Raw genomic sequence first — 11,220 nt, 5'->3', positions numbered from 1 at the left:
ATGAGTTGAAAACTGTTGTAGCTTAAGTCCTATGTCATTCCAAATTTATATGCCCTATGTATTATGTGCAAACTGTTCTTGCTTGCTTTTCACTTTTTCTTGTTTTGTGTTGCTTGAATATTTGTACGTTTTAGTGTCAGTGTTGGTAATGCTGAAGCTTTCCCCCCCCCCTTTTTTTTTTGGAACTTCCTAATATGTTGTTAGAAAACCTTGGTTACATATGTATACTCTATGTCATGTTGATTCAATATTTGCTTGTATAGTTCCTATTTTTCACATCTACTGAACGTTTCGCTGGCCGAGTGGCATGGCTTGCAACACTAAGCCTGCCTTTTCTTTTTTGACTTTCTGTTCTTTTTTTTTTCCTTTTTTGCTTTCTAAGATTTCTGTAACTATTTTTACTTTAGTGTTTATGTCATACATATAGTTTTTGTGTGTTGTCTTGTCTTAATTGTAGTGTTTTTTTTTTGTATGGTGTACCAGTACCAAGACCCTAGGGTTGTTCCTGGGCACCGAAAATAAAGGTTGATTGATTGATTGATTGATTGATTGATTACTATTATTATTATTATTATTATTTGCATTGTTACAAGCCGTTCGTGTTATCGTACATTCGTGGCTGAATCCTTTTCAAAGAGGACTGATAAAGCGGCATTTGTGTTTGTGTAAATTGTTTTGAGAGAACGTGGAGTTCGATAGTTATACAAACCTATCCTTCCAAGCAACCGCTGATGCGACCGTAAACAACCGTTTGTTAGGTGTGCACGTTTTTCTCTGGCGTGCCGTAATAGCGTACTCCCGAAACACTGTTTGCTTATTTATGTGTTGCAGAGTACCTAACTGCGATCTTTCAGCTTCTTTCTTGAAGCCGCTGGCCGACTTGCATCAGTGTTCTCAGAGTAGTTGCATACATTAGGGGAGTGCAAGACTGGATTCCCAAAGGAGGCGGTTGCTTCTCTAATGAGGGCCAAAACGAAAACGCACCTGGGTAAGCTTATTCTGCGAGTGTTCAAAAGTCATAGATGGATTTGAATAATTTGTAGCCATTTTCTAAGTAGTGCCTCATCGGCCTTAATTTCTCTCGGTACACTGAATGATGAATATTTTTTTTTCACAGTGGTTTCATCGCTAACGTTCGCGGTTGGGTGCGCCGCTTTGCATCTCATCTGACCGGGATTCCGAAGCAGCGTACTCCGTAGTCACGCAGCCCAACTCAAAGACGCGAAGAGCAGCATTTTTAAGCATAAGAAATAGTAGGGCTATTGATTCTGATTTACATTGCCCCCAAAAGCGCGCAAAAAAGCTGGATTTTGTTTAACGTGTAATTTTTTTTATCTAAGAACATTCCCCGAATGAGTGAATGGAATGTGTGAAGTAAATCCAGCCTATGATGTTTGGTGTCACGCATCTTCCCCATTAAAAATCCTCAGTCACGGCTCGCATGGATGCTGTCTTTAAGTATATGCGTCATGCGTCCGTGGGAGAGTTAGTAGCGCCGGTTTAAAAATGCATACAAATGTGTTGTTCGTCCGGTACTCGAGACACTCCCGTGCGACTACGATAATCCGGGCTACTAGGAAACGCACCATAAATAGCGAATTCATCATGAGTAGAGCATTTGTTGTCGTGAAATACCATGCATAGGGGAGGAGTTCAGTTGTTCTAAAGGCTATTTTAAAACGGAGAGTTGACCTGACACTTGAGAGTTTATTCCTGAAGACGACCCAGTACAACTAACATTAAACTAGCCCTCTGGTAGCCAGGGGGCTGTGGCTATACACGTCGTGAGGTGTAGCATACGTGTTTAGCGAACACTCTTAATATGTCACGGTCTTTCTGAAAGTTTACCGTTTGAACTAGCGGCAAATCAAGCCCAAATATAGTATTAAAAACCATGAAGCCGCTTTCGGACGTTGGACTTGAAGCCTTCAGCTTTATAACGAGTTCAACATCCGAATGGTTAGGCTATTAGGGTAGGATGTTCGAGAAGCCTTCACCTTGGTAACATTGCCGCTTTTGCTGTAATGCATTTGCACGAACGCCCTAAAATGCTTTGTTTCATTTACAGACCATCTGTCTCGTCGTCTTCGCCCTTGCGGCTTGCGCAACGGGTGGCGGATTGGGTGGTGGCTACGGAGGAGGGCTTGGTGGCCTCGGTGGCTACGGCGGTGGCCTCGGTGGCTACGGCGGTGGCCTCGGTGGCTACGGCGGTGGCCTCGGAGGCGGCGCAGGTGGTTTGGGTTACGGCGGAGGTGTCGCGGGTGCCGGCGTCGGCAGCAGCGTGGTACTGCTGCGAGGCGGCCCCGGCTTCTCCAAGACGGTGGCGGGACCCGCGTTTCTCGTGCGGACGGTGCACCATGTGAGCAAAGTGCATGGCGGAGGCGCCATTGTTGCCCACTCCGGCCTGGGAGGAGTCGGAGGAGGAGTTGGAGCTGCTGGTGGAGGACTCGGGTATGGAGGAGGAGCCGGAGGGCTCGGATACGGAGGAGGACTCGGATACGGAGCAGGAGCCGGAGGGCTCGGATACGGCGGCGGCCTGAAAGTCGGAGGTTACGGCTGGAAGAAATAGGTACGCGTCCTCAGTTTAATATTGCTACGTCACTTTAAGAGCCTCCGAAACTTCGAGCAGTTGGCAGAATGAAATTTCTTTGCATTGTAAAGATTTTTCGGTTTCTCATGTGAAACAGGTCGAATGCATTTTATGAAACCTAAGGCACCTACTATCAGGAAAACTAATTCTGGAGTATGTTCTCTTTCCCTCGTTCAAGTGCCGGACATTATGCAATGGTGGTCTCATTCTAATTTTAACAAGTGGGAAGTTAAGGACTCTCCAGTAAAATGAGCATGCCGAAAAAACTCGAAAAGGAGTGATTGGAAACTCTCATGACGTTTTGTGTGCCAGGCCTGAGATCATAAAACAGGAGTCGAATTGTGTAAACATGTTTACGAAAACGTATTTTTCCCCCCTGCAGGTTCAAAGGACTCTGGCTGGTTGCTAGGGGCTCATAATTCCTCAATTCATGGCGTTGATCATCAATAAAATATCGACAAAAATCACTTGTGAATGAATGCAAATAAACAGGTCTGAAAACAGAGAATACACCGTTGTCAACCCTCAATTGTAATTGAACTCATGCAGCGGCGGCGCACGGCCTTGTGACCAAAACGGGCGTCTATCTTTCATTTTCCTATATTTATTTTCGGCTCAATAAACGTTCTGCGTATATAGATAAATGAAGCCAGCTGGCGCAAATAGTACCATCCACAAATAACTTTCCTTCCGGTCCTCTGGAGAGCGGGAATAACTAAAGCACTGATGTCGGCCGTCACATCTCACCGAACAGATCGGTGTAATATTTCGACCTGTTGAGTTGAACTCCTCGGGTTGCTTATAGTAAACTCGCGATGCTAGAATCAACAAAGCATAATTAGGGTACAATGGGAGGGGGGGACCAAATTCCTACGGCTGGATAGCAGCTATTCATAGAAACTGAATTAATTTCAGATTGTTTCCCCCGTGCGTGATTACTACGCCGATATAAATGAGCTTTTTTTTTTACCCATAAGTCGGCAAGGCATCAGACTCCGATGTTGTAAACGGAGTCTGAAGTGTGGTTTCGTAGAGGGCATAGATGAGTGTAAGTGACAAACTCCGAATGTTTTTCACTGTTAAAACGCATAAAATATACAGCTCACTTACCGTCATCATCTATGATATTTGCTCTTGGCAAAAGTCCTTGGCGTTAAACCTCAAGCGTAATCTTGACATACTTCCGGTTGATGATCCTTGTCTGATTAACAGTTCCTCTGAAGTCGTTACCCATCTTAAAAGGACCCAGAAAAGCTTTGTGAAGGTGGCAATCAAATGCATTCAGGTGGTAGAACACATAACAGGGAATTTTTGAGCCAAGTGTGAGCCCCATACATTGTACGGATAAGTTGTAAACAAGTTTTGAAGATCGCCTTTCTCAGCCGATGAGCGCGCCGCCGCAGCGAGCCGACCGCGGCTGACGCAACGCCGACCGCGGCTGACGCAATGCCGACCGCGGCTGACGCAACGGCGATCGCGGCTGACGCAACGGCGAGGCGCCAGCCTGATTCGGCCGATCGTCGGTCGCCGGCAACGTAACTGCCATTGGCTTCCGGCTGCTCTTCCTCCTTCCTACGCGATCCAGAGGCAACGGCGGGTCTGCAGCGATTGGTGCCTAGGCGCAGGAATGTAGCTAGCGGAGAACGGAAGTCGAGCGTAGCGATGTTACATGGCTATCCCCAGTGTTTCCAGCTGCTTTGAAAGAAGCAGAGAGAGAGGAGGAATCGATCGGCAAGGGGGGAGAGGTGCACTAATTGCTTCTGGCGCAGCTAATACTGAATGTAGATCAATAATTCCAGCGGCATTGCATCGCTATATTGGTACTACGCGACAATAAAGGCCTTTTGTAACTTTTACAAAAGGCTTTTCTGGTTCCCTTTAAGGACAACAGCAATATCAGCCTTTCAACAGCAGCCGCTCACTCCGGCTTACCATAGCCCATACCGAATCATTGAGCGGCAACCCAAAAGAGAGAGAGAAAGAGAGACAGAGAGAGAGAGAGAGAGTAAATCTTTACTGAAAAGGAGAAGAGGTCGGCCTGAGAAATTGATCTTGGACCTGCTACTTCCCTCTGGGTACGGTAGAGTACTGGGGACCGAAAGAGAAAGGAATGAATATGGGATGCATGGGAAATGATAATGAAAGTGACAAATGAACTATGTACAAGCAGTAAAACCAATATACGTCTCACATACAACGGGGCACTGGTTCAGATGACTACAGTTCACTTTGCAGCTACAACTACTTTACAACTACGTCGCGGCATTTCTTAGCAACCGAACCGCCACCGTACGCATAGGCCATCTGCGATCCGACACTTTTTCAGCAATTCCACGAGGAACACCTCAAGGCTCGGTTATTTCACCCCTACTCTTTAACCTTGCCATGAAGGACCTCCCACCCGTGCTCCAAGATATTCCGCATCTCCGACACGCCTTCTATGCGGACGACCTCACGCTATGGACACCCACTGGATCAATCGGAGATCAGGAAGAGGCACTTGAAATGGCAATTGACACCGCCCAACGATATCTCCAATCCAGAGGACTGGAGTGCGCCCCCGAAAAGTTTGGTTTACTAACGCTCAGCAAGAAATCTACCCGCAAGACCGCACACAGAATACCAGAATCAGAATTATATATAAATAATCACCCTGTCCCTAATGTCCCCTACCTTCGGATATTGGGCCTCATTATACCTAGAGACGGATCTGGCTTACAAGCCCTACCACCATTACAGCGTACACTCAACCAGCTCATGCACATCATCCGCCGCGTCTCCAATCGTCGCTTCGGACTTCGTGAACACGACACCCTACGCATGGTCCAAGCCATTCTCATCAGCAGGATAGCGTATGACACGCCATACCTGGCCCTGAGACCACAAGAAATACGGAAACTCGATGCCACCATACGCCAGGCCTACAAGACCGCTATTGGGCTCCCAATCAGCACGGCAACCAAAAACTTTTGCAGTTAGGGGCCCGCAACACCTGGCAGGAAATACAAGAGGCCCACCACGCATCTCAGATACGCCGACTACCGATAACGCCCACGGGAAGAGCAACACTTCTCCGTCTACACTACAACGTCCCACCACGACAAGATGAGAAAATTCGAATCCCAGCAGACATTCGGCAACACATCCGCGTAGCCCCCATACCCCGAAATATGCACCCGGTTTTCAACAAACAGCGGCGCACTGCACGAGCTCGCTTGATTCATAAGGACAATCACCATTTACCATGCACTCGGTACACAGATGCATCACCGTACCCTCATCAGAAAGCACATGCAGCCTGTGTCGTTAGCACGCAAGGCACAGAACTGGCAGCAGCGACCGTTATCACCACTTCCATCGAGGCTGCTGAGGAGTGTGCCATCGCCCTTGCTGCTACAAATGGCGAGGAATTTCGTACAGTTATAACCGATTCACAGACCACCTGCAGAAACTTTCTCATTGGCCGCATCTCTCAACCAGCACTGCACCTTCTGCGCCAACTAAAAAGACTACCAGAAATTAACATCATCTGGTCCCCCGGCCACCAGTTCCTCGAAGGGAACGAGGCGGCACACGCCGCTGCCCGTGCTCATACACACCGGGCCGTTACCTCAGAGGGAGAAAACAACAACCGAAGCGCCTCAAAGCCAGCACCAATCCATACATACACCGAAATCTTATCCCACTACAAAAACGACCGCCGTCGCTTCCCGCCACCTCATGCACAACTAACACGCGACGAAGAAACCACTTTCCGGCGCCTCCAAACCAATTCGTATCCCCATAACACCCTACTGAACGCTATGTACCCAACTCAATACCCTGCCACCTGTAACTTCTGCCCTGTTTCTGGCACCCTATACCACGTGGTATGGGAGTGCCAACGGACTCCCACTCTAACTCCAAATACCAACCCTACCTATGAGCAGTGGGTGGAGCAGCTGACCAGCTCCGAGCTCTCGGACCAGCGCCGACTGGCGGAACGGGCCCGTACGGCCAGCCAGCTCCAAGGCATCTTGGAATAAGGATGCCTCTCACTGGCTGGAGGCCCTAAGAACATCCTCCTGCTCATTACTAAAATAAATGTTTGTCTCTCTCTCTCACTTGGCAGCACATGACTATCGTCAATGAAAAAAAAAAAAAGGCTCAGACATTATTTCGCACTCTGTTAAATTTTATCGCAACCTAGAGCCGAGAATCCAGAGAGGAGTCACCAAGAAATGTAAGCAGGGCTTTAACGGCTAGGCTTTGTTTCCTGTTGTCAGCCCACGTGCCCAAAATCTTTTGTTCGGACAGAGGGCGAGTGTCCAAGCGCAGTAATGCCGTCTCAAGGTTTTTCGCTCACTAGAGTACTTCGGAGCTAAGCAAATGTTCTAGAGCTAAGCAAATGTTAGATAGTCTCCGGACAACCGCACAGAAGGCAGTCCGGGCTGGCTTTCACTATCGCCATTAACGGTCGTTGAGACGTCGACGCCGCCGCCAACCGAGTCAAACCTGCTTACGCCGCCTTCCTCCGACCCGGCCAGGCCTTAGCCGACTCAACGTCGGTGCCCAGGCATCCCAGCTGCGCCAACCAAAAACATCACGTGGTTCCACAAATCAGCGAAACCCTCCTAGCTATTGAAAAAAAAAAGGGAAGGGGGGTGGGGGGGGGGGGGGTGCTGTAGCGACCTGCGGGCCAACGGGTGCGCCGCGCCGAAGATGACGACGACGGGAGGGGGGAGCTCCTCACGTACGCAAGCCTGGAGGACGCTGGGCGCTCCTGAGTTTTGTCTCTCTCTCTCTCTCTCTCTCTCTCTCTCTCTCTCTCGCTCGCTCTCGAGGCGCATTCTCACGGACCCTGGCGCTGGCTTAATAAATCAGTTCTGGTGGAAACGCTGTCGTGGCTGGTCGTCTCTGCACCGGTCGTGACAAGCGCGACATTTTTTCGTCATCCTTCTGAAATCAAGGGTTGGACGGAAGGCCATCTGGTCGAGGAAACGCATGATAACATGAACAAGGCATCCGTGCTGGAGCCGAAACGTCTTTTTTTTTTTATTTTATAAACCTTCTTGGTCGGTGCCAGTTTTTATACGTTTTCGCCCTCCTTCTGCAGCCATTTTGCTTGCTCATGGAGCCTCCGTAACTTATTGGCTGTTTTTGTGGACTGGTGTGAGCGTGGTTATCTACAGTCAATAGCCATGGCCGTCTAACAAGCGCCAAATTTTAGGTGAGCTAATCTCGAGACCTGATAAAACTTCGCTGGGAGCAAATGGTACCTTATAAAATGTAGAGATGGATGCCTGTCAACGAATTTTACCCACCGAACTTTACGACTGTGTGGACAAACGTATCTGCCGAACAGCATGCCTATTAGCAGTGATAGGTTCCGTTGCTGTGCATCTAGCTGTCCTGCCATTGATTCTGCCCCGCAGGGACCCCATTTAAGTCACCGCCACGCCGATGCACCTAAAGAATCCTGGCTCTGTCGACATTCGAAACGGAGTTGTACTTCTAGTTCCCTTCGTCTGCAGCTTTCTTTGGTTTTGCACGAAGGAAGGTTTTTATTGATACATTCTGTGCAAATGATGGTAGCCGTAGAGCTTACAACCACTTGCCAACAAGCAAACATCAGAAAAGCTGTCATTCAGGATCAGTCGACGCAGTGCGCTGAGTGCTGTCGCCTGCGAGGTCTAACATCGTCAACCAATACCCGCAGCTCGATTCACAGTTATTATGGAAGGAAGGAAGGAAGGAAGGAAGGAAGGAAGGAAGGAAGGAAGGAAGGAAGGAAGGAAGGTAAAGGAAAGGCAGGAATGTCAACCAGGCTGTTGCCTAGTTTGCTATCCTACACGTGGGGAAGGGGAACAATGGGAAAAAAAAGATGAAAAACCGTAAAAGAATGGGAAGGTAAAGAGGTGTGGCTAGCGTTACGATGCTATAGGCGATAGAGTTCATTGACTTCACAGAGAGTAGTCCCTTGCGCTAGTCTGCTGTGCAAGTTTGTTGTTTTTAGGAAGCACAGAAGCGCTTTTGTGGCCTTGTGCGTAGATGACGGTGAAGGCCATTGGCCCAGCATTTTCCCCTCAGAGAACGGGCGCCGAGAATCGAGCTTCCGTAAAGTTGCGGAGAGTTGCCTTCTTGCCGATGAAAAACGCGGACATTCGCATAGAAGATGGCGTTGTCTCCAGTGTGTCGCAGACTTCACACGCCTCACTGCCTGCCATTCCAATCAAGTGGGAGTAAGCATTTGTGAAGGCGACTCCAAGCCAGAGACGGCAAAGAACGATTGCATCAGTCCAACCTAATGGGAGAGGACGCTGAAGATGCGGGTCCAGGGCATGAATACGAGAGCTCGTGCGTTACTTGACATATAGTAAGGCTCAAATTAAAAGTTACTTAATGGTAAGCTTAAGGTGTTAGTCGTATACACTCCCGCTCCCAGGTCTGTCGTCGCCAAGTAGAACCGATTCGAAAAATACTCATGGAAAGTACTCACGTACTATACAAGCTGACCGAGCCGGTTGACTTCGTAACCACTCAAAGCGAAACGTCAGGTCGGAGCTGTGGCACTGTGGCAAATACCCAAAAGTTGCTGATGCCATTCTAGTAAACAGATACATACCTACAATTACACATACCGTCAGTGGGGTATTGGAGAACACTATAAATTGCAACGTATGCTGCTGCCGCGTGTGTTGCTGCAGGTGCTACTGGGACATTATACCACAAAAATGAATGAATTACTTACAGCGCAAACAATAAAAGGGCCAATTATCAGAAATCTGTGCCCTTAAGCTAAATACTGCATGCGTCCATTGAAGCCAAGCTAATTGTTATATACACGCCGTGTAGCACCCATGGGCAACGGGGCATTGAACGATGGCTGGTGCTTTCGCATATTTTGTGGTTGCAGCAGCCAAACCACCCTCAATTTCTAAGAGGATAGTCTTTCTTAGACTACTTAAACGCACAAATTTTGTTGTTCGTCCGTCCGTCCGTCCGTCCATCTGTCTGTCTGTCTGTCTGTCTGTCTGTCTGTCTGTCTGTCTGTCTGTCTGTCTGTCTGTCAATTCAACTGCCCGGCGAATCACAACATTAGAATGCTTGTGCACGAAGAATAGCCATGTACGCAATCCCAGAGTCCTTCGATGCTTTTTCCGGTCATAAACTCCCGCCCAAGTTTCTTTGGAGGCAAAGGTTACCACGAGGGTCACCACCGCAGATCGGAGGGCATCGGCCGGCCTCCGCTGCTCTATGCATGCAGCCGCGCTCCACTGTAGACGCGTGGCAGAACCTGTACCCGCCTTTGGCGGCACTTTCTCGATAGAAACGCGTTGTCGGTAATGATACCCTCAATTGTTGCTACAAAACGAAGCCGGCACGAAAGACTTGTCATTGCAACCGTTACGGGGATGCGTATCAGTCAGAACGCACGCTCAGAACTGTCGGCTGGTTTCTGGGTTTGATTCTGAGAAATTTCTCAGAAGTACCCACACGTGGGAAACTTTAGGGGTTGTTGGGTTCCAAGATGGTGTAAAATGCTTCCTGGCCTTTGTCCGCGCTCCTCATGGGCTTGCCCAGCTGCACCTCTCAACCTTGAAAATCGATTTAGCAGCACGGCTACCAAAGCTCGCCGATGTTTTTTCTAGGGAAAATTCACGCGCGTCGAAAGCCTAATTGGCTTGGTCATGGGGCTCCGTGCTTGAATGCCGTAGGCGCCGAGGTTCGAGACATGTGCTAGTAAACCGCGAGGATGTGGATATAGGGAGTAACATGCGGAACGAATTTCTGACACCTGCTAGGACTGAACCCGTGTACGAAAAGCAGGGGAGACATATCGACGCGGTGCGAAAGAGAAAGTTTTCACGGGTGGACAATTATTTCTTTTTAGCTATTTTAGGACTCAGCTACTTCAATGCTTTCCTTTTACGCGTCATTGAGGTGCAGTGCGGTGTCATAGTACGCTTTTTCAGAACGCGGAAATCCTCGGCATTATTGAACACTATAAAACAAAGATAACTCCATCGAGTGCCTCTGATTTCTGATGGAAACAAGAGAGACAGAGAGAGAATGGACTTAATGGTAAAAGCGAGGTTAGCCGAGCCATATCGCTTAACATGCTACGCCATATGAAGAAAAGAAAACATGAGGGTCTGTGAACTAAAATAAATAAATAAATAAATAATGAAAGAACCAGGTGATGCGCACGAGTGTTCAAGCGCACCTGCAGAGTTTGGAAAGCACCTACACAGAGTTTGGAAGTTAAGTTGGTCACAGCACTTGTTCCAAGCCAGTACTACGCAAGAACACCAACAGAGCTTTGGTAGCCCGTACGGCCTGGCGTGGGTCCGACCAAGGACCCAAAACTGCCCTTAGTTCAAGGCCTGCGTGGTGTGGCATACACAAAGATGTTAGGAGAGTCTGCCTTGGCACTGTGAAGTTTGGACCGGTACAGATGACATGTTTGATGTCTTCTGTTTCATGGCATGTTGGACAGAGTGGTGAAGTGTCCTGCTGAATTTTGCAAAGGAGATGCTGTGTGTATGCCAACTTGAGACGTAAGCGGTGAAATGCTGCTTCCTCACGCTTGCTGAGCCCAGGAGGCATCTTGAAGCTGAATTTAGGTTCAATGATATGCAGAGGCGTGT

General features: G+C 48.5%; 1 protein-coding gene across 1 annotated transcript; it reads left to right on the top strand.

Annotated features, from left to right (window-relative positions):
• Positions 1-2,059: 2,059 nt before the first annotated feature.
• LOC144170196 (uncharacterized) lies at positions 2,060-3,096 on the top strand (the record flags this gene model as incomplete). Its single annotated transcript, XM_077699829.1, has 2 exons — positions 2,060-2,569; positions 2,973-3,096. A coding segment is annotated over one exon (510 nt), but the record flags the coding sequence as incomplete, so codon positions are not given.
• Positions 3,097-11,220: the final 8,124 nt, after the last annotated feature.

Source organism: Haemaphysalis longicornis, unplaced genomic scaffold, assembly GCF_048455015.1.
Source record: "Haemaphysalis longicornis isolate Haplotype H1 unplaced genomic scaffold, Haemaphysalis longicornis Haplotype H1 scaffold_1, whole genome shotgun sequence".
In the NCBI taxonomy this organism is placed as follows: domain Eukaryota; kingdom Metazoa; phylum Arthropoda; class Arachnida; order Ixodida; family Ixodidae; genus Haemaphysalis; species Haemaphysalis longicornis.
Note: the sequence above shows the minus strand (reverse complement) of the source record. Positions and strands in the feature narration are given on the sequence as shown.